Source organism: Hylobates moloch, unplaced genomic scaffold (genome assembly GCF_009828535.3).
Source record: "Hylobates moloch isolate HMO894 unplaced genomic scaffold, HMol_V3 SCAFFOLD_12, whole genome shotgun sequence".
Classification (NCBI taxonomy): domain Eukaryota; kingdom Metazoa; phylum Chordata; class Mammalia; order Primates; family Hylobatidae; genus Hylobates; species Hylobates moloch.
In genome coordinates, this window is record NW_026652287.1 from 38,302,011 (window position 1) to 38,324,689 (window position 22,679).

General features: G+C 53.7%; 1 protein-coding gene across 8 annotated transcripts in view; it reads left to right on the forward strand.

The window, feature by feature from the left end:
- Nucleotides 1-22,640, forward strand: part of ZC3H4 (zinc finger CCCH-type containing 4) — a 48,463-nt gene extending 25,823 nt beyond the window's left edge. For all 8 annotated transcript variants that reach the window (XM_032169357.2, XM_032169358.2, XM_032169360.2 and 5 more), the window contains 10 exons: nucleotides 1,541-1,695; nucleotides 2,676-2,772; nucleotides 2,894-3,033; nucleotides 3,638-3,748; nucleotides 6,084-6,195; nucleotides 6,753-6,862; nucleotides 16,099-16,460; nucleotides 16,692-17,035; nucleotides 19,452-19,703; nucleotides 20,928-22,640. In XM_032169357.2, coding sequence (XP_032025248.1) covers nucleotides 1,541-1,695; nucleotides 2,676-2,772; nucleotides 2,894-3,033; nucleotides 3,638-3,748; nucleotides 6,084-6,195; nucleotides 6,753-6,862; nucleotides 16,099-16,460; nucleotides 16,692-17,035; nucleotides 19,452-19,703; nucleotides 20,928-22,441 — 3,197 coding nt within the window. In that variant the 3' untranslated portion in view covers nucleotides 22,442-22,640. The remainder of the gene's footprint in view (nucleotides 1-1,540; nucleotides 1,696-2,675; nucleotides 2,773-2,893; nucleotides 3,034-3,637; nucleotides 3,749-6,083; nucleotides 6,196-6,752; nucleotides 6,863-16,098; nucleotides 16,461-16,691; nucleotides 17,036-19,451; nucleotides 19,704-20,927) is intronic.
- The last annotated feature ends 39 nt before the right edge of the window (nucleotides 22,641-22,679 follow it).

A 22,679-nucleotide genomic window follows, 5' to 3' on the forward strand; every position in this document is an offset into this window, starting at 1 on the left:
TCACGCCATTCTCCTGCCTCAGCCTCCTGAGTAGCTGGGACTACAGGCACCTGCCACCACGCCCAGCTAATTTTTTGTAGTTTTAGTAGAGACGGGGTTTCACCATGTTAGCCAGGATGGTCTCCATCTCCTGACCTCGTGATTCGCCCACCTCAGCCTCCCAAAGTGCTGGGATTACAGGTGTGAGCCACCGCGCTCAGCCTATTTATTTATTTTTTTAGAGAGAGAGTTTCACTCTGTCGCTCAGGCTGGAGTGCAGTGGCACCATTTTGGCTCACTGCAACCTCCGCCTCCCAGGTTCAAGCAATTCTCGTGCCTTAACCTCCCCAGTAGCTGGGATTACAGACCTGCACCACCACGCCTGGCTTTTTCATTTTTGGTAGAGATGGGTTTCACTGTGTTGCCCAATCTGGTCTTGAACTCCTGAGCTCAGGCAATCCGCCCGCCTTGGCCTCCCAAAGTGCTGGGATTACAGGTGTGAGCCACTGTGCCTGGCCTAATTTTTTGTATTTTTAGTAGAGATGGAGTTTTGCTATGTTGGCCAGGCTTGTCTCGAACTCCTGTTCTGAAGTGATCTGCCCAACTGGGCCTCCCAAAGTGCTGAGATTATAGGATTGAGCCACTGCAACTGGCCACTCGTTTTTTTTTTTTTTTTAAGTGAAGAAAAAAGTGAAACCAATTAAATTAATTTTGATAATCTATTTTCAACGTAATATGTTTAAAATCTTCAACATGTAATCAAATTAGACAAATGAGATATTTTATATTCTTTCTCACTTGCGTTTTTGTGTGTGTGTGAGATGGGGTCTCGCTCTGTTGCCCAAGCTGGAGTGCAGCGGCACATTCTCAGCTTACTGCAGCCTCTTCCTCCCGGTTTCAAGCCATTCTCCCACCTGAGCCTCCTGAGTAACTGGAATTACAGGCGTGCGCCACCACACCTGGCTAATTTTTCTGTTTTTAGTAGAAACAAGATTTCACCATGTTGGCTAGGATGGTCTCAAACTCCTGACCTCAGGTGATCTGGCCACCTCAGCCTCCCAGAGTGCTGGGATTACAGGCATGAGCCACCACACCCAGCCTCTTTTTTTTTTTTTTAACTAAGTCTTTGAAGTCCAGTGTGTGTTTTGGACTCTTGTCTAAATTACAAGTCCAAACTACAGGGCTAGCTAGTCTTGTCAGACTTCAAGGCTAGCATCTTGTAGTTTGGACCAGACATGTTAGTTGCTCATTAGCCCGTGGGCTGATGTTTGCCATATTGGACAGTGCAGTTCTAAGTGGACAAGTCCCTGTGAGGAAGGGGAGTGAGTACTGGAGTAGCTGTGTGTCCAGCATGCTGAGGGACCCCCATTGAGAGAACCAGAGGGTCCACTAGCCTACCTGGGGCATCTAGGAAGGCTTCTTGGAGGAGGAGGAGGAGGAGCAGGAGGAGGAGGAGGAGGAGGCTGAAGTGATTGACTTCAGGAGCAAAAAGTGGGTTGTCTTCTTTCTTGCTGGTGGCATCTGCTTCCGCTGGAGGCTCACTATCTGAATCTCCATGCAGGCAGCCGAGGCCGGGGCCGGGGCTACAGGGGCCGAGGAAGCCGTGGAGGATCACGAGGCCGCGGAATGGGCAGGGGCAGCCGAGGCAGGGGCAGAGGCTCTATGGGAGGAGACCACCCGGAGGACGAAGAGGATTTCTACGAGGAAGAGATGGACGTAAGGTTTCCTCTGGCCCTGGGGACGTCGGGGTGAGGCTGGTGGGCTTTCCGGGGCATGATCACTGCTGGTAGAGGCAGTGAGGCTAAGGTAGGAAGACATACGGCCTTCTGAAGGAAAGGAAGCCTCAGAGGGCAGATGTATGTGTTTAAAAATATTCATTTATCATTTTGGAATAGATAAAACCTTCATGTGGTTTAAAGTAGAAAAGGTATCGGCCGGGCGTGGTGGCTCACACCTGTAATCCCAGTACTTTGGGAGGCTGAGGCGGATGGATCACGAGGTCAGGAGATGGAGACCATCCTGGCTAACACGGGGAAACCCTGTCTCTACTAAAAATACAAAAAATTAGCCGGGTGTGGTAGCACGCGCCTATAGTCCCAGCTATTCATGCAGGAGGCTGAGGCAGGAGAATCACTTGAACCCGGGTGGCAGAGGTTGCAGTGAGCTGAGATCGCACCACTGCACTCCAGCCTAGGCGACAGAGCGAGACTCTATCTCAAAAAAAAAAAAAAAAAAAGAAGAAGAGGAGGTATCACAGAATGTGCTGTGAAAACATCCCGTCACTAGAGAGAAGTTTCCTGAAAGTCCTCTAGAGACATTTTCAGCCAGGCACATGGTCCTTCATCCCTGCTCCCACCCAGGAGGAGGAGCGGCAGGTGCACTGCACTTGCCATCCTGGTCCTACCCACAGACCTTCCACACCGGTCCACAGTCCACTGCCCACTCCCTTTTGGAGCCGCACAGCGATGTGTACGTAGGGAGGCTCCATGCTGGGTTTGCCTGTTGGGTCAGGTCTTCAGAATGAAGACTGCAGTGGGAAGGATTGGGACCACCTGTCGTAAGGCTGTGTGGAGACGGGTTATGGTATGAGTCCCCTGGATGGTCACCATCCTTCAAAAAGGGGCAGTGTGTAGGTTGGGACAGTGTTCATTGCTCCCTACCTGACGCTCTTCTGCCTTCTTCTCTGCGGATTCCAGTATGGAGAGAGTGAGGAGCCAATGGGAGACGACGACTATGACGAGTACTCCAAGGAGCTGAACCAGTACCGCCGCTCCAAGGACAGCCGAGGCCGAGGTGGGCAGGGTCCTGGAGAGGACACGCTGGGTGGGGCAGGGATTCCAGCAGCTGCTGGAATCTAGTCCTGGGCGTGGGGAGGGTGTGGTCAGCAGGTTTTAACACCGTCTCCCCTCCGCAGGGCTAAGTCGAGGCCGTGGCAGGGGCTCCCGAGGTCGAGGGAAAGGGATGGGCCGGGGCCGAGGCCGAGGTGGCAGCCGAGGAGGGATGAACAAGGGCGGAATGAACGATGACGAAGACTTCTATGATGACGACATGGGCGTGAGTTGACTCCACTCTGATCTGATGTTTGGGCCAACATCCCTTCTTAGCCCTTTTTCCCTTTAATGAGTCGTTCTGTGAAGCTGATCCTGTCCCCCTTGCTGCCATCAGCCACCCCCCAAAGGGCTGGCCAGTGTTGACCAGCATAACCAGTGATAACTAGCGTTGTCCTGGGGAGATGTGCTGCTGCTGAGACCCTGTGTTTGAAACCATGTCATTAGCAGCAACTGCAGCCATACCTAACACATCTCTGAGGTTCAGAAGGTTCTAGGTGAACCATCCAGTTAGCCCTGGAAGGTTTTGCAGGGAGGCCCATGCTACCACCTCTAGGTATGGTGGACGTGTTCCTCCACAGTTGTGTGGAGCTTGAGGTGTAAGTGGCTAACAGCTCCAAGGGCTAGAGCTTTTCCTCACCAGGCACCAACACCCCACACTGTGGGGCTTAAATGTGCACGCAGCCTCAGTGTTAGATGAAACCTGCCCATCGGTGCTCTTGTGAGGTCTTAAGGGAGTCCTCATCCCCTTCTCCCGTGCTTATTAACCCCAATCCCATCTCTACCCTTCCCTTTCATCCCCCTTTACATCCACACCCTGTCCATTGCAGGACGGTGGTGGTGGAGGCTACCGGAGTCGTGACCATGACAAGCCCCACCAGCAGTCGGACAAGAAAGGCAAAGTCATCTGCAAGTACTTCGTGGAAGGGCGCTGCACCTGGGTAAGGAGCGCTGAAAGCTCCTGGGCACCTCTAGGAGGCCAGCAGCCCCCAGAGGACACACGGCTTCCAGAATGTTCTGGAGCCGTGGTGAGGGTGGGTGGGAGTGACTGTGTGGTGCTTTTCCTTGTGGACACTTGCCGATACTGAGAGCTGCCTGAGGGGCCTGAAAGACTCATGTTACCTTTCAGAGTGAGGAGGACCCACAGCAAGATGAGGACTTTTGGTTTTAGGGGAATTTTTTGGCCAAAATTTTCAACCAATCCATATAGCCTGAAACGTTAATTATGGAGGTTGATGTGAATGCAAAGAAGCAGCATATCCTGGTGAAGTTACTGAGCTTCAGGGTAGAATGGGGAATGATTAAAGCATCCAAATAGAAGAGGAGGGGAGGATGAGGTTAACGTTGGACTTCATAGCAAAGTTCAATGTCAGAGATGGACCAATGACCACAGAGTTCTGAAGGAAACTAGTATAATAACCCAGTATTAGTTCAGCCGGCAGCTTCTTACCCCAGTATCGCAGGCAGCAACAGACACCAGCAGATGTGTGCTGAGGGCACACTGCACCCCTGCATCTGTCTTGGGAAGAAACAGATGCTTCAAACAAATAATGTTGTGTATAAAATAATTTGTTTTTTTCTTTTGAGACCAAGTCTCACTGTCACCCAGGCTGGAGTGCAGTGGTGTGATCTCGGCTCACTGCAACCTCCACCTCCTGGGATAAAGCGATTCTCACGCCTCAGCCTCCCAGGAAGCTGAGACTATAGGTGCCCGCCACCATACCCGGCTAATTTTTGTATTTTTAGTAGAGACGGGGTTTCGATATGTTGGCCAGGCTGGTCCCAAACTCCTGATTCCAGCCTCCTAAAGTGCTGGGATTACAAATGTGAGCCACCGTGCCCGGGCAGTATTTCTTTTTTTTTTTTGAGACGGAGTCTCGCTCTGTTGCCCAGGCTGGAGTGCAGTGGCACAATCTTGGCTCACTGCAAGCTCCGCCTCCCGGGTTCACGCCATTCTCCTGCCTCAGCCTCTCCGAGTAGCTGGGACTACAGGCGCCCGCCACCATGCCCGGCTAATTTTTTTGTGTTTTTAGTAGAGACAGGGTTTCACCGTGGTCTTGATCTCCTGACCTGGTGATCCGCCCACCTCGGCCTCCCAAAGTGCTGGGATTACAGGCGTGAGCCACCGCGCCCGGCCCAGGCAGTATTTCTTATGTAGTTGCAATTTCTATTCTATTGAGAAACTTGAAATACGTATAAGCAAAAACAAATGAATACACCCTGGGCAACATAGACCCCATCTCTCTCTCTCTCTCTCTTTTTTTTTTTTTAAGACGGAGTCTCTCTCTGTCGCCCAGGCTGGAGTGCAGTGGTGCGATCTCAGCTCATTGCAAGCTCTGCCTCACTGCAAGCTTTGCCTCCTGGATTCATGCCATTCTCCTTCGTCAGCCTCCCAGCTACTCGGGAGGCTGAGGCAGGAGAATCACTTGAACCCCGGTGGTGGAGGTTGTAGTGAGTCAAGATTGTGCCATTGCACTCCAGCCTGGGCGACAGAGCCAGACTCTGTCTCAAAAATAAATAAATCAGACAAATGAATAGGCATTCGTAAGAGTTAGCGGGACAGATGAGCTTCTGTCTTCAGTTCACAGTTAGGTGAGTGATTCCTGAGGACTGAGTGATGAGGAATGGAGAACACAATCCTGGATCTCAGCTAGGTATTACGTCGCTGAGATTGTGTTCAACTGGAAATAAAGGAAAACTTAACAAAATTGGCTTCAACACATAGACATTTGTCTCTCAGAACCAGGAGTCTGGAGCTGGGTGGGCAGTAGCTGGCAGCGCAGTGGTCAGGGCACCCTGGAGGACCTAGGCTCATTCCTGCTTACTATTCTGCCATCTTTAAACATGTGGCTTTTGTCCTCATGGTTACACGGTGGCTGCTGTGCCTCCAAGCATCACATCCAAGGGCTGGGAGAAAGAAGAATGGACAAAAGGCTTTTCTTTAAATTGAGGAAGTACCCAGGCTTGGTGGCTCATGGCTATAATCCCAGCACTTTGGGAGGCCAAAGTGGGAGGATCACTTGAACCTAGGAGTTTGAGACCAGCCTGGGCAACATAGTGAGACCCTGTCTTTACAAAAAAATACAAAAAAAATTAGTTCCAACAGCCTTTGAGACCTGTCCTTCCTAGACCTGTCTTCCTTTCCTAAGGGGGATTTGTTTCTGTCATTGGACCCTCCATGCACCAGCAGTGACAGAGTATTTCTTCCCTTTGCAGACAGAAGTAAACAAGAGCTTCTCACGCCACCACCTTATGTTTTCATTGCTTCTCTTCTAGGGAGACCACTGTAATTTTAGCCATGACATTGAACTCCCAAAGAAGCGAGAACTGTGCAAGTTTTACATCACTGGATTTTGTGCCAGAGCTGAGAACTGCCCCTATATGCACGATATCCTTTAGTGTCAGCATCTGGTCTGAATGAGGGCGCAGAACTTCTCTGCTCCTTGATGGTAGTAACAGCTGATCTTCCTTCACTGTGCTTTCTCTCTGTGCCAAGAGCTTTCTGTGAGTCTCCATCTCATTTAACACTCATGTCTGCCCTCAGAGGGGTCTGCCTTTCCCATCCTTCCAGGGAGTAAACTGAGACGCACGTGGAGCGTGTTCTGTTTACGTAGGCTCTCAAGACTGGCCCATACCATTGGCTGAGATTCTTCAGCTGGTTTTATACCTTGGGCAAGTCGTTTAACTTCCCTAGTCTGGTTGACCATCTGAGGACGCAGCCCCCAGCCAGTGTAGTGGGGCTGGAAGTGCCATGCAGTCTGGAGTGCCAGGGTCTCTCCATGGGTTTCCTGCCAACCCACTGAGCAGCCCTTAGCACATCGCCTCACCTCTCTGGGCTCAGATTTCTCATCTCCAAAACAAAGGGAGTTGGATTCTGCCTTGGGTCTGCGGTGGGGGAGGGGGGCGTTCTGTGAGATGAAGCATTTACCTTAATTTGCCATGAACGTGATTTCCCGTGTAAGCTGTACCACACCACTGGGAACTGCATCAATGGTGACGACTGCATGTTTTCCCACGACCCTCTGACCGAAGAGACGAGGGAGCTCTTGGATAAGGTAATGTCCAGAGGGTAACGGGGCCCACAGCTACAGGAACTGGGACATGTGCACTCCATGGCCTCAGTGCTATGGCCTGCCTGTCCAGCCTCTGCAGTGCCCAGTTTGGTCGATCTGGAATTGGGCCATTCTAAGGAGGACTTGGGCACTGTGTCCTCTTCTGCAGGGAGTTGAGGTGGTCACACGTGTCTTGTCTTAGGCCAGGACAGGCTTTTGCTGTTTCCCCGGGGGCATGAGCAAATGAAAGGAATACTGCCTGATGCGCCTCCAAGCATGAATCGTGATCTCTTAGGTGTCATTTAGAGAGTCCACAATACACAAAGATACATGAATCACCTGTAACCCCAGCACTTTGGGAGGCCGAGGCAGGAGGATCACTTGAGCTCAGGAGTTCGAGACCAGCCTGGGCATGTAGTGAGACGTTGTTTCTACTAAAAATAAAAAAAAATTGGCTGGGCTGGGTGCAGTGGTTCATACCTATAATCCCAGCACTTTGGGAGGCCAAGGCAGGCAGATCACTTGAGCTTAGGGCAACATGGCAAAACCCCATCTCTTAAAAAAAAAAATTACAAAAAACTTAACCGAGTGTGGTGGCTCACGCTTGTAATCTCAGCACTGTGGGAGTCTGAGGCGGGCAGATCACAGGAGGCCAGGTTCTCAAGACCTGCCTGGCCAACATGGCAAAACCCCATCGCTACTAAAAATATAAAAATTAGCTAATTGTGGTGGCACATGCTTGTAGTCCCAGCTACTCAGGAGGCAGAGGTTGCAGTGAGCCGAGATGATGCCACTGCATTCCATCCAGCCTGTGCAACAGAGTGAGACTGTGTCTCAAAAAAAAAAAAAAAAATTAGCCAGGTACTGTGGCACATGCCTGTGGTCCCAGCTACTCGAGAGGCTGAGGTGGGAGAATCTGTTGAGTCCAGGAGATTGAGGCTGCAGTGAGCCATGATCATGCCACTGCACTCTAGCCTGGGTAACAGAGCAAGACCCCATCCCATCTCCAAGAAAGATCACAAAAAATCAAAGATACACAAAGAAGAGGCAAGGATTGTATTTTGGTGGAAAAGTCAAACGTTTCTTTGCAACTCTCAGGGCCCCCATTATGCATTAGAGAAAATAGAGGGAAGTCTCTATTTTCTATTTCTAATAGAAATAGAGGGGTCTCTAAAGGGGAAGGCTCCCTTGGGGGAGGTGTCAGGGCTTCCCCACTAGCCAGGTGACATTTGAAATGACAACCCCTGGCATCAGTTGTCCTCCCTTAGGAGTCAGGCTGAGGACCTTGGGTTAGGGTTAAATACCCAAACATCAGTCCTGAGTTTCCCAATTCATCTGGGGAGTGAGTGGGTACGGGAACAGCTGTCCTTTCAAATGAAGCTTTCCTGCCTTCTAGTTTACAGGAGGTTCTAGGAGATTGGCTATTTTTTTTGACAGTGGAAAGGATCAAGGCATCAGCACATCTGCCAGCTTCCAGAGTCCATCTGTCAGTGTCTGTCTTGTTAACTGGTGACAGGGGCACCCCTGTGAGGGGTGCAGGGGAAGCCCCATGCAAGCAGACGTAGGAGAATGTCCATTCCTCGTTGGCAGGGCGCCTGTAGGAAAAGGCAAGTCCCTCTGGGGAGCCTGCTGCCCTAGGGTTTTTTTGTTTTGTTTTGTTTTTTGATGCAGAGTCTCACTCTGTCACCCAGGCTGGAGTGTGGCACAATCTGGGCTCCCTGCAACCTCTACCTCCCGGGTTCAAGCGATTCTCCTGCCTCAGCCTCCCGAGTAGCTGGGACTACAGGCGCGCGCCACTGTGCCCAGCTATTTTCAGTAGAGACAGGCTTTCACCATGTTGGCCAGGCTGGTCTCAAACTACTGACCTTGTGATCCGCCCACCTTGACCTCCCAAATCGCTGGGATTACAGGTGCGAGCCACCGCACCTGGCCTGCCCCAGGGTTATGTAATCGGTACATACCTAGAGTCTGAGCTGTTTGACAGGGGATGCAGTGGCCAGTCAGGCCTCACGTCTACTTGGGAGGACTCACTGATCTCTGACTGAGGACTGCCCCCTGCTGGAGGCTCCAAGTTTGTGCTTCAGGCCAGTGCTGCCCACAGGAGCACCACAGAATCACATCGTTCATTTAAAATTTTCCAGTAGCCACATTAAAAAAAAAAGTAAAAAGAAACAGGTGAAATTGATTTTTTTTTCTTTTTTGAAGTGGCGTCTGGCCAGGCGCAGTGGCTCACTCCTGTAATCCCCCCACTCTGGGAGGCTGAGGTGGACGGATCACCTGAGATTGGGAATTCAAGACCAGCCTGACCAACATGGGGAAACCCCATGTCTACTAAAAATACAGAATTAGCCAGGCAAGGTGGTGCATGCCTGTAATCCCAGCTACTCGAGAGGCTGAGGCAGGAGAATTGCTTGAACCCGGGAGGCGGTGGTTGGGGTGAGCCGAGATCGTGCCATTGCACTCCAGCCTCCTGGGTAACAAGAGCGAGACTCCGTCTCAAAAAAAAAAAAAAAAAGGGGGAAATGAAATGGAGTCTTGCTGTTGTCCAGGCTGGAGTGCAATGGCACGATCTCTGCTCACCATGCTGTTGTCCAGGCTGGAGTGCAATGGCACAATCTCTGCTCACCACAACCTCTGCCCTCCGGGTTCAAGCGATTCTCCTGCCTCAGCCTCCACAGTAGCTGGGATTACAGGTGCCCACCACCACACCTGGCTAAGTTTTGTTTGTTTGTTTTTGAGACGGAGTTTCACTCTTTCGCCCAGGTGAAGTGCAATGGCACCATGTCGGCTCACTGCAACCTCTGCTTCCCAGGTTCAAGTGATTTCCTGTCTCAGCCTCCTGAGTAGCTGGGATTACAGGCGCCAGCCGCCATGCCCAGCTGAGTTTTGTATTTTTAGTAGAGACAGGGTTTCACCATGTTGGCCAGGCTGGTCTTAAATTCCTGATTAGTTTTGTATTTTTAGTAGAGACAGGGTTTCACCATGTTGGCCAGGCTGGTCTCTAATTCCTGATCCACCCACCTTGACAGATGATCCACCCGCCCCGGCCTCCCAAAGTGCTGGGATTACAGGTGTGCACCACTGTGCCTGGCTAATTTTTTTTTTTTTTTTTTTTTTTTTTTCTAATTTTTTTTTTTTTTTTTTTTTTTTTGAGACAGAGTCTCACTCTGTTGCCAGACTGGAGTGCAGTGGCATGGTCTCTGCTCACTGCAACCTCCGCCTCCTGGGTTCAAGCGATTCTCCTGCCTTGGCCTCCCGAAGTGCCGGGATTACAGGTGTGAGCCACCATGTCCGGTTGTGCCTGGCTAATTTTTGTGTTTTTAGTAGAGATGAGGTTTTAGCATGTCGGCCAGGCTGGTTTCAAACTCCTGACCTCAAATAATCCACCTGCCTCGTGAAATTAATTTTAATAATATATCTCATTTAGCTCCAAACATAATTTTAGGAAATAAATAATGAAAAAAATAGAGATACTTTAAGGGGGCTTTTTGTGTGTAGTTTCAACGGCTGGAAAAAAAATTTTTAAGTGGCATTGGGATTATATTTGATCTCCGTTGGCTTCATGGAAGTGGGCACCTGTGAAGCCAACAGAGATCAAGTATAATGATACTTGAGTCCATTAAAAGTAAATTCTATAGAGAGCAATGTTTTCTGAAAGCAAAACTTGATGTTTGAAAAACTCAGAGGGTTGTAGGTTTCTGCTTGGGAGTATGCACACAGACCCCTTTCCTGAAAATCCATACCTTCTTTTTTTTTTTTTTTTGAGACGGAGTTTTGCACTTGTTGCCCAGGCTGGAGTGCAGTGGCGCGATCTTGGCTCACCACGACCTCCGCCTCCCAGGTTCAAGCGATTCTCCTGCCTCAGCCTCCCGAGTAGCTGAGATTACAGGCATGTGCCATCACGCCCAGCTCATTTTTTGTGTTTTTAGTAGGGACGGGGTTTCTCCACGTTTGTCAGGCTGGTCTTGAACTCCCGACCTCAGGTGATCCGCGCCCGCCTTGGCCTCCCACAGTGCTGGGATAACGGGCGTGAGCCACCATGCCTAGCTGAAAATCCATACCTTCTAAATTTATCTGAGTGCTTTAAGCAGTTCTTAGCATTTTATCTATATGTTTTTGTGTGTCCTCTTTGGTACCTTTTTTTTTTTTTTTTTTTTAAAGACAGAGTTTCACTCTTGTTGCCCAGGCTGGAGTGCAGTGATGCGATCTCGGCTCACTGCAACCTCCGCCTCCTGGGTTCAAGTGATTCTCCTGTCTCAGCCTCCTGAATAGCTGGGATTACAGGCGGCTGCCGCACGCCTGGCTAATTTTTGTATTTTTAGTAGAGACGGGGTTTCACCATGTTAGCCAGGCTGGTCTCGAACACCTGACCTCACGTGATCCACCTGCAGGCCTCCCAGAGTGCTGGGATTACAGGTATAAACCACCGCACCTGATATATAGTTCTGTGAGTTTTTGTTGTTTTTTTTTCCAAGACAGAATCTCGCTCTGTCGTCCAGGCTGGAGTACAGTGGTGCAATGTCGGCTCACTGCAACCTCTGCCTCCCAGGTTCAAGCAATTCTCTGTCTCTTGAGTAGCTGAGATTACAGAGGCCCGCCACCACGCCCAGCTAATTTTTTTTTTATTTATTATTTATTTATTTATTTATTTATTTTTTGAGACGGAGTCTTGCTCTGTCATCCAGGCTGGAGTCCAGTGGTACAACCTTGGCTCACTGCAATCTCCGCCTCCCAGGTTCAAGTGATTCTCCTGCCTCAGCCTCCTGAGTAGCTGAGATTACAGATGTGTGCCACCACGCCCGGCTAATTTTTGTATATTTAGTAGAGACGGGGTTTCACCATGTTGGTCAGGCTGGTCTCGAACTCCTGATCTTGTGATCCGCCCGGCTTGGCCTTCCAAAGTGTTGGGATTACAGGTGTGAGCCATTGCGCCTGGCCATCTAATTTTTTTGTATTTTTAATAGAGACAGGGTTTCACCATCTTGGTCAGGCAGGTCTTGAACTCCTGACCTTGTAATCCACCTACCTTGGCCTCCCAAAGTGCTGGGATTACAGGCATGAGCCACCGCGCTCGGCCTAGTTCTATGAGTTTTGACAAACACATTGAGTCATGTCACCACCCCACAAGATGGATCTAGGAAACCCATTCCGTCACCCCAGAATCTCCACTGTGTCCTTTATAGTAAATGCCACCCCACATCTCCAGTGCCTGGCAGTCGTGGATCAGGGTCTGTCTTTTGGTTTTGCTTTTTCAAGCAAATCATATAAATAGAATTATGGGGTAAACAGGCTTTAAGAGTGTGAGTGTGTGTATGTGTGTGTGTGCACACGCGTGCATGTGTTGAGTCTGGCTTCTTGCACTTGGCATGAAGCCTTTGAGATTCACCCGTTGTTGCAAGTAACAGTTCATTACCGGCCGGGCGCGGTGGCTCACGCTTGTAATCCCAGCACTTTGGGAGGCTGAGGCGGGCGGATCACGAGGTCAGGAGATCGAGACCACGGTGAAACCCCGTCTCTACTAAAAATACAAAAAAATTAGCCGGGCGTGGTGGCGGGCGCCTGTAGTCCCAGCTACACGGAGAGGCTGAGGCAGGAGAATGGCGTGAACCCGGGAGGCGGAGCTTGCAGTGAGCCGAGACTGCGCCACTGCACTCCAGCCTGGGCGACAGAGCGAGACTCCGTCTCAAAAAAAAAACAAAACAGTTCATTACCATTTGTTGCTGTGTAGTGTCCCACTGAGCGGATGATCTGTGTTTGTTTATCCAGTCATCCATTGAAGGACATTTGAGTTGTTTCCAATTTGGGGCAACAGCTTGGTGACCAGTGGCCTGGAGGTTATTCACATGGCCTGATGGGGCTCAGCCCACATGCCTCCACACCTCTACAAGTGTTACTTATTGCTTGCAGAAGGTGACTGACTGTTGGAAACTCTGATCACTGATAGTCTGTCCTCGCTAGAGAGGTTTTGGCACCTAGCGGGGTGCTAATTGTCTCAGCTGGTGTCTTTGCTGGTGGAGGGGCTGGGGACAGAGGTGCCCTCCACAGGGTCTGTGCTGGCAGGACCAATGGGCAGTTTGGGTTGACTCTGCAGTTGACTCCATGGTGGAGTCAACCACTCAGGGCCTGAGCTCCTTTCTCCTCTGCACTGGACCCAGCCTCTGGATTCCAGGGAATGCAGGGCAGAGTGCATTAGTTTGTATTCCTTGCTTAGTTGTTCACTCAATAAATCTCTGTGCCTTGTTTGTGCCAGGCACTGGGGGTGGTGAGGAGGCAGGGTTGGGTCCTTGGGCAGATGCTGATGACACATGGGGAGTGTGAGTGTGTGTGTGCATGTGTGTGTGCGCGCACACACGCAGGGATCAGGCCGTGAAGAACAAGTGTGGGAGCCCAGGACTCTAGCTGGGCTCTATTCACGAGGCAGACGTTCAGGAGGCTCCGTGAAGAGGTGTCACCGGCGGTCCCAGGATGTGAGGCAGTCGGGACTGAAGAGGAGGAGGAGGGGGGAGATGCAGGGTGGCAGATGCAGCGCAAGCTATGGCCCCACACACAGTTGAGGAAGGGCCCTTGGGCCAGGAGGAAGTGAGCCCATGGCAGTGCTGAAAGCAGCTGGCGCAAGGCTCTGGGCCCTCCCAGCAAGGCTTATCTCAGGTGGCGTTGCCCACACTCCAAGGGCAGAATGCGGATTCTGCCTCCACAGGTTCCCCTGCGCTGCTGGTTCACATGCTGACCACCCCTGGAATAGCAGGGCTCAGAAGGACAGAGGGGTTCCACTGCGTCGTTTTCCATCCCTCCCCCATGAATCCACATTCTTGTTGGACCTTGGGGTTCCACGGTCCAGATACCATTGCTAATGGCTAGGAGAAGGGAAAACTGCGAATGCACAACCCCCACCAGGGGGTCTTGTTTCTGTCCCCCTTGCTGTTCCTGGGCAGACGTGCAGGACTAGTTTATCCTGATGACCCTATGTTAGGACCCACTAAGGGATCTGTGCTGGGGTCCCCAAGATGACCCAGAGCAACTTGCTGGGGGACTCACGGCCAAGATGTTACTGCGGTGAAGGGACACAGGCAAACTCAGCCCCAGGAATCAGTACATGAGGGCGCCTGGAGGAAGCAGACGCATCCTCTCCCTGTGGACTCACAGGGGCCACGCTGCCCTCCTCCAGTTGTGACAGTGCGAGTGGCATGCTGTCTGCGAGGAGACTTGCTCAGCGCCCAGGGTTTTCACTAGGGCCGCTCACCTAGGCAGCCTCTGCCCGGCATGGACCAAAATTCCAGATTTGAGGGGGCAAAGCAGGCGTTCAGCACAAACTGCATTGGTTGCAGAAACAGTTTAGATGCAGTGAGCCCCTGTTACTGGACAGTGAATGCTGGGAGCCCTTCCAAAATCCAGCTTCCCAGACACCAGCCGAGGCCTAGCCTTGCAAGCAGGCCTTCCAAGGAGAGCAGCCAGGCCTCCTGTGTTCACTTTTCTGCACGCGATCCTAACTGATGAGACATTCTAGTCCAGTTGAGATTTTGACATTTCTCATTCACTCATTGGGCATCTGCCCTGTATCAGTTCTCGTGGGGGCCCTGGGGATATAGCAGGGAAGAAACAGTCCTGCCCTCGTGGAGTTGATGGGGAGGTTGAGCCAGGATGAACATGGGAATGACTGAATAATCTGACAAGGCATAGGCAGTGTTGGCAGAGAACTCCTGGTGCCCCAGTAGTGAATACAGGAGACTGGACAGACACTATGAATTGACATCTAATGAGGGACCTCAACAGTTGAGTGACGTTGAGCCACATGGGAATAAAGGGAAAAATAAAAACCTGGGGGAAGCTTGGTCCTGGCCCTGTAGGGGAGAGTTTGGCCTCTGATGGCACTGAAATGAGGCTGGGTGGTAGGGGTGGAGGAGTCGGGATCGTGGGAGGAAATGAAGCTGCCAGGAAGCTGCCCAGTCAGATACCCAGACACCCACCCCTGCTCTTAGGCCCTGAGGGTCATGGTCAGGAGTTGAGATCAGAGGCCCTTAAAATCCAAACATGACAGTGGAATATGATTCAGCCATAAAAAACAGGGTGACATACTGATAGATGTAGCATTGTTGGAGATAGATGCATTTTGCTAAGTGAAAGCACCCATCGCACACAGCGCATGAGTCTGTTCGCAGGAGCTGTCCAGCAGGGGCAGGTCCGCAGAGACAGAAAGCAGAGTGGCTGCCGGTGACTGGGGGTAGAGGGTGGGGAGCGATTGCTTAGTGCATACAGGGTCTCTTTTGGGGGGTGATGAAAATGTGCTAGAACTATATAGAGGTGGTGGTTACATAACATTGTTAACGTGCCAAATGCCACTGAATCGTTCATTTTATTTTGTTTTTGTTTTTGTTTTTTGAGATGGAGTCTGGCTCTGTGGCTCAGGCTGGAGTGCAGTGGCGTGATCTCGGCTCACTGGAACCTCCGCCTCCCGGGTTCAAGCGATTCTTCTGCCTCAGCCTCCTGAGTAGCTGGGATTACAGGTGCCCACCACCATGCCCGGCTAATTTTTTTGTATTTTTAGTAGAGACGGGGTTTTACCATGTTGGCCAGGCTGGCCTCAAACTCCTGACCTCAGGTGATCTGCCCGCCTCAGCCTGCCAAAGTGCTGGGATTACAAGCATGAGCCAACACCTCTGGCATTATTTATTTATTTTTGAGACAGAGTCTCCTCTGTTGTCCATGCTGGGGTACAGTGGTGTGATCTTGGCTCACTGCAGCATCTGCCTCCCATGTTCAAGTGATTCTCCTGCTTCAGCTTCCTGAGTAGCTGAGACTACAGGCATGCACTACCATGCCTGGCTAATTTTTGTATTTTTAGTAGAGACGGGGTTTTGCCATGTTGGCCAGACTGGTCTTGAACTCCTGGCCTCAAGTGATCCACCTACCTCGGCCTCCCAAAGTGCTGGGATTACAGATGTGAGTCCCTGCGCCTGGCCAAATCATTCACTTTAAATGGTTAAACAGTATGCTTTGTTATATGTATTTTGCCATAGAGCAGGAATGCCCCCCCCCCGCCAGCTGGTCCCCGAGAGTGGAGCAGAGAGGTGGCTGATGATGATTTTTGTTACAGAGCCATTTTGGTCATTAGCTTTATGCCTTTAGACTTCAAGGTCCTTGTATTATGGACTTTTCCTCATAAACTTCAGCTCTCAGACCTGGAGAGGTCCGTTTCCATCTTGACCCTGTCCACACCTTCTTTTGTTCTTTCTCACCCGCAGATGTTGGCCGATGATGCAGAAGCAGGTGCCGAGGACGAGAAGGAGGTGGAGGAACTGAAGAAGCAGGGCATCAACCCCCTGCCCAAACCACCCCCTGGTGTGGGCCTCCTGCCCACCCCTCCTCGGCCCCCTGGCCCGCAGGCTCCAACCTCTCCCAATGGCAGGCCCATGCAGGGTGGCCCCCCGCCCCCGCCCCCTCCCCCTCCCCCACCACCCGGGCCCCCTCAGATGCCCATGCCAGTGCATGAGCCGCTGTCCCCACAGCAACTGCAGCAGCAGGACATGTACAACAAGAAGATCCCCTCCTTGTTTGAGATCGTGGTGCGGCCCACGGGACAGCTGGCTGAGAAGCTGGGTGTGAGGTGAGTGCCCTGGACCCCCGTGGCAGGCAGGGGGCGCTGTCCTGGGCCCAGCCAGGCTCCTCTTGTTAGGGCAGGCCTGGCTGGGGCAGATTCCTGCCTCTCTCCTCAGCTGCGGGGGGTCCTGGTCTGGGGCCCATGACCTTGGGCTCTGCAGCCCTCTGCCTCTCCTCTGGGGTGTGGCCACCGCCCTCCTTGGCAGCTTCCCTCACAGGCGCCTTTTCCCCCTTCTAGGTTCCCTGGACCCGGTGGACCCCCAGGGCCAATGGGCCCTGGGCCCAACATGGGACCCCCAGGGCCAATGGGCGGTCCAATGCATCCTGACATGCACCCCGACATGCACCCGGACATGCATCCGGACATGCACCCGGACATGCACCCGGACATGCCGATGGGCCCTGGCATGAATCCTGGCCCACCCATGGGCCCTGGTGGCCCTCCAATGATGCCCTACGGCCCTGGAGACTCCCCACATTCTGGAATGATGCCCCCTATCCCGCCAGCCCAGAACTTCTATGAAAACTTCTACCAGCAGCAGGAGGGCATGGAGATGGAGCCCGGACTCCTGGGGGATGCAGGTATGCGGGGCTCCAGGTGTGGCTGCCTGGGGCTGCAGGCTTTACACAGTGGAGCAGAGTCGGGGAGATGGGATTTTTCTTCCTTCGTCCGAGTCTCTTCGAAAGCATGACTCCATCTCTGTCCCATTTAATGGTTGAATGTTTTCAGTGACATAGGATTTATTATTCTGTTGAAGAAAGGAGTATTCTGTGTATTATCAATATAAGTTATTTCTTTTTAATTTTGCAAGCTGTGCCTGGAATCGGAAGCGTGGGAAGTTAGGGGGATGAGTGTTCAAGGGTGTGAGGCTGAGAGGCTGGTGGGCCCATCAGGACTCAGTTAGTGGCCTGGCCAAAACCATCTCTTTCCGGGCAGTTCTCGGCTTGGAGCAACCAGTGTCCACCCCAGGACTCTGCGGGTTCTGTGCCCATTACCAGCCGTTTTCCTGCCTGTTTTTCCTTTTGCATTGATAACAAATGTCCAGTGAGCAGAGGGGTTTAGATGACACTGCTGCAGCCATAGGAGATGTGGTGTGCAGCTCTCTGGAGGAGGAGGGCCAGGCACGAGAGGCCACCACTGTCCTTGCTCAGTTGCATCTTGGTGGAATGAAGCAGGTGTCAAGCGTGTAGAGGAATTGGCTCCTTTCAGCATTGGCCATTGTTAGAAGAAAAGGTGGAGTACTGTGGCAGTGGGCCAGAAGGCTCAGTGCCTCGGTGGGGATAGTCACAAAAGTCTCTCTGAGAAGTGAAGCAGCACTCAAAACGTGAGGAATGATGGGACCTCCGAGGGCAGCGAGTGGGGGCGCTGTGTTGAACTCGGGGAGCTGCTGTGGCAGCTGCTGGGGGCTGTCCCTGGGTAGAGGCAGCAGGGCGGCCACTGGAGTGCAAGGCAGGGCTTCGAGGTTTGGATGCGGCGCCGTGGGGCAGTGTGAGCCCTGTGTGTGTTTTGCAAGGTGGGCAGGAGCGGCATTGAGGGTGGGGCGCTGGACGTGGGGCATAGTCACTCTAGGGTGCCTGCCCCTCTGACGGCCACGTGGAAATTTTGAGGGGGTGGTTTAAGGGGCGTCAGGGAGAGGCCCAGGCTAGAGATCAAAATGTGAACGGCTTTGGCTTTAGGTGGTGCATGGACCTGAGAGAGCAGATACTTGGGTGAGAGTGGGTGCTTTAGAAAGACGAGAAAAACAGGCTGCCATGGTGAGGTACTGGGGTTCTCACCTCCTCCCCCTTTAACAAATGTGTCTGAAAGGTGCATGGGAAAAGCTCTGCTGGCGGGGAACCAGAAGTCGGTCACACTGGTAGCAGTAGTTGTCTCTAGAGTAATCCCATTTCATAAAATCCTCCCTCTAACATGTATGGTCAGTGGTTTCTGGCGTGTGCACAGACTGTGTGTGAAGGGGGACCCTCGGCTGTCTAGTTCATAGAGTGGGTCCCAGCTCTGCGCTGGGATGTGTCATAGAGCAGGCTGGCCCATCAGGTTCACTTGACGAAGTTGAAATTAATGTAAGCTAAGTTACAAGTGCACTTTTCTAGACACCACGTTTTAAATGTTCAGCTGCCCCAGGAGGATTTAGGCAGCCACATGTTGCCCTGCAGATCTAGAACATTTCCATCACTGCAGAGTGGGGACAACCGCCCCCCCTCCCCGTCTCAGTGACTCGCTGTCTCCCATGCTCACATGTGTCACACATGCAACACGCAGGACATGTCACCAAGCCTGCCCTCCCCTCTACGCCTGCTGCGTCCCCACGTCAGCCTGTGCTGCTGCCCACAGCTCTTGGCTCAGGCACTGGGGTAGTGTGTGGGGTGAGGTGGCTGGTGCCAGTGCCCACGCTGCAGGAGGTGGAGGCCCCATGCTTCCTGAGACACCCCCTAATGCTGTGGAGCGGGAAGGGAGGCACTCTGGAGCCGCTGTTGACCTGTGGCCAGAGCAGCACTTTGGCCCGTTTCATTCTCTTTTCCTGGCTTTTAGTGTTGAACACGATCGAGTTCACTATGAGATGCACGGTGTTTCCTTACTGATTGTTAGAAAGAAACCGTGAAACTCCTGTCCATCAAAAATAATGAAACAAGTACAGGAAAGAGTACAGGATCCATCCCTGGCCTCTCCAGAATCTGCGTTCCAGCGGGACTGTTTCTGTGTGTCTTTTCAAAGCTTTCTCCTTGCGTCTTAAAAACGTACATCCGATGTTCCATCCTGTTTCCACCTCATAAGCACTTGCCCCCATCACTCAACCCTCTCTGTGAACCTCATTCTTCATGTAGGCGGGGCTACCCATGGGCAACTCCATTCCCCTGAGACCTGGGGAGGGCAGGCAGGGGCAGACTGTGCGTCCTTCTCCATCGCCATCGGTGTGGGTTTGCAGTGAGGGGCAGGGGGGCTGGAGTTGGCGCCTGGAGGCCCTTCCCGACATGAACCCTCGGTTCTTCCCTGCCGCAGAGGACTACGGGCACTACGAAGAGCTGCCAGGGGAGCCTGGGGAGCACCTCTTCCCTGAGCACCCTCTGGAGCCCGACAGCTTCTCTGAGGGAGGGCCCCCAGGCCGGCCGAAGCCAGGCGCCGGTGTCCCTGACTTCCTGCCCTCAGCCCAGAGGGCCCTGTACCTGAGGATCCAGCAGAAGCAGCAGGAGGAGGAGGAGAGAGCGAGGAGGCTGGCTGAGAGCAGCAAGCAGGACCGGGAGAATGAGGAAGGCACGTGTGCGCCCCAGGGGCCGGGGCACAGGCCCCGGGCCGCTGTGCAGGGGAGCGGCGGTGGTGGGGTGTTCCAGGTTGGGTTTCCTGTCAGGAAGGAGCCCATGGCTAGGGAGGACCTCTGTCCAGGGCCATGAAGCCGGGCTGGGGCTGCTGCTTGTCCCTGAGAAAACTGGCAGTCAGGGGTGGCTTTCTGTGTTGGGTTCAGGAGAGACCCTGATCCCATGGAGTAGGGTGGAGGGCTGGTTCCTGGAGGAGACAGCGGCCAACAGGATTGACCTCCTGTGCCCTGCCAGAGGAGGCTTTAGGGAGACCCTCACAGTCCCCTGTTTTCCTACCATGTTCTCAAGGAGCCAACAGACAAGAGATAGTCATTGAAATTAACCAGTGATAATCATATTCACGAGCCACCAAGTCTCAGTTGCTGCGTGGTTGACTTAGTGGTGTCCACCTTGGGGTAAAATGACAAGTGGTGCCTAGATCCTGAAGCCAGAGGCCACAGGTGGCCCTGACTGTAGCCCAGGAGCCAGTGGGACAGCAGGAAGAGGGGCCGCTCCCCTGATGGCCCAGGCTGTACTGGCCTAGGTTTTGCTTGAGCCCATGTCTGAGTCTGCCCAGCCGGCCCTGCCTCTTATCAGCCGGTGACCGCGGTTGGTCCACACCAGCCCCTCCCTGGGACATGGGGACATCACGAGCCAGTTTGGGGGCAAATGTCTGTGAGCCCCAGGCCTAGCCAGAACTGAGTCAATGGTGTCTGCTACCAGGACCTCCAGAAAGAGGTGCCCACAGCCGGACTTGCCACAGTGGGGGCTGAACCAGCCCAGAGGTGGGCGGGAGGAGACAGCAGAGCTCTGGGTTAGGAGTCCCAGCCCAGTCCTGGCCCTGACTCCAATGGAACGCCACTGTGCCTCTGTTTTCACATCTGTCAAATGGGCATGATAGTATCAGTACCTCCTGGGGTGGTTGTGAGTTATTTAAATAAAACAAACTACTTAGTGCAGTGCTGCCACTGAGGAGCGCTGGGGAGCATGGCATAAACCGTAGCGCCTTAGCTCCCTGAGTCTCCTCAGCCGCCCGCTGTGGGGAGGGAGCCTTAGAGAGGAGGACCTGAGGTTCTGAGATGCACGAGCAAAGGAGCTGCTCACGGTGGGCTGCTGTGGGGTCCAAGAGGGCGGGCGGTGGATGCTCCCACTCACCCCTCCCTGCTCCTCTGTTCTTTCCCAGGTGACACCGGAAACTGGTACTCAAGTGATGAGGATGAGGGTGGAAGCAGTGTCACCTCCATCCTGAAGACCTTGAGGCAGCAGACGTCCAGCCGACCCCCGGCTTCAGTTGGGGAGCTGAGCAGCAGTGGGCTGGGGGACCCCCGCCTCCAGAAGGGACACCCCACAGGAAGCCGGCTAGCTGACCCACGCCTTAGCCGGGACCCCAGACTCACCCGCCATGCGGAGGCTTCTGGTGGGTCTGGCCCAGGTGATTCGGGACCCTCCGATCCTCGGCTGGCTCGCGCCCTGCCCACCTCCAAGCCCGAAGGCAGCCTTCATTCCAGCCCTGTGGGCCCCAGCAGTTCCAAGGGGTCTGGGCCGTCCCCAACGGAGGAGGAGGAAGGGGAGCGGGCCCTGCGGGAGAAGGCCGTGAACATTCCCCTGGACCCACTCCCCGGGCAACCCCTGCGGGACCCACGGTCACAGCTGCAGCAGTTCAGCCACATCAAGAAGGACGTGACCCTGAGCAAGCCCAGCTTCGCCCGCACCGTGCTCTGGAATCCCGAGGACCTGATCCCCCTACCTGTCCCCAAGCAGGACACAGTGCCCCCCGTGCCTGCAGCCCTGCAATCCATGCCCACCCTGGACCCCCGGCTGCACCGCGCTGCCACGGCAGGGCCCCCCAATGCCCGGCAGCGCCCGGGCGCCTCCACGGACTCCAGCACACAGGGCACCAACCTCCCTGACTTTGAACTTCTCTCTCGCATCCTCAAGACGGTCAATGCCACCGGCTCCTCGGCCGCCCCTGGTTCCAGCGACAAACCCAGTGACCCCCGGGTGCGGAAGGCCCCCACCGACCCTCGGCTGCAGAAACCCACAGACTCTACGGCCTCCTCCCGGGCTGCCAAGCCCGGCCCTGCCGAGGTGCCCTCTCCCACCGCCAGCCCGAGTGGGGATGCCTCCCCACCAGCCACCGCTCCCTACGACCCCCGCGTGCTGGCGGCCGGTGGACTGGGCCAGGGCGGAGGGGGCGGGCAGAGCAGCGTGCTGAGCGGTATCAGCCTCTACGACCCGAGGACTCCCAACGCGGGGGGCAAAGCCACAGAGCTGGCTGCTGACACGGGTGCCCAGCCCAAGGGTGCTGAGGGCAATGGCAAGAGCTCGGCCTCCAAGGCTAAGGAGCCCCCGTTCGTCCGCAAGTCTGCCCTGGAACAGCCAGAGACAGGGAAGGCCGGTGCTGATGGGGGCGCCCCCACGGACAGATACAACAGCTACAACCGGCCCCGGCCTAAGGCCGCTGCAGCCCCCGCTGCCACCACCACCACCCCGCCCCCCGAGGGTGCCCCACCCCAGCCCGGGGTGCACAACCTGCCCGTGCCCACCCTCTTCGGGACAGTGAAGCAGGCACCCAAGACGGGCTCAGGAAGCCCATTTGCTGGGAACAGTCCGGCCCGCGAGGGCGAGCAGGATGCGGCATCCCTGAAGGATGTTTTTAAAGGCTTCGACCCCACGGCCTCCCCCTTTTGCCAGTAGTGTCCAGCCAGAGCCACAGCTCCAGCCGCCCTTCCTAGGGTGGCATTCAGGGCAGCACCTAGGGTGGGGAACTTGGGGGGAAGGGGAGGCAGACTGGGTGTTCCTTTTTTATTTTCTCCTTTTTCTTTTCTTGTGCTTTCCTTCTCTTGTTTTTTAAAGTAGTACTTTCTTTGAGATTTATAAATTGTATATAACCATCTTAAGTTCTGGTCAGTGTGGCGGGCTCAGGGGCTTCTGC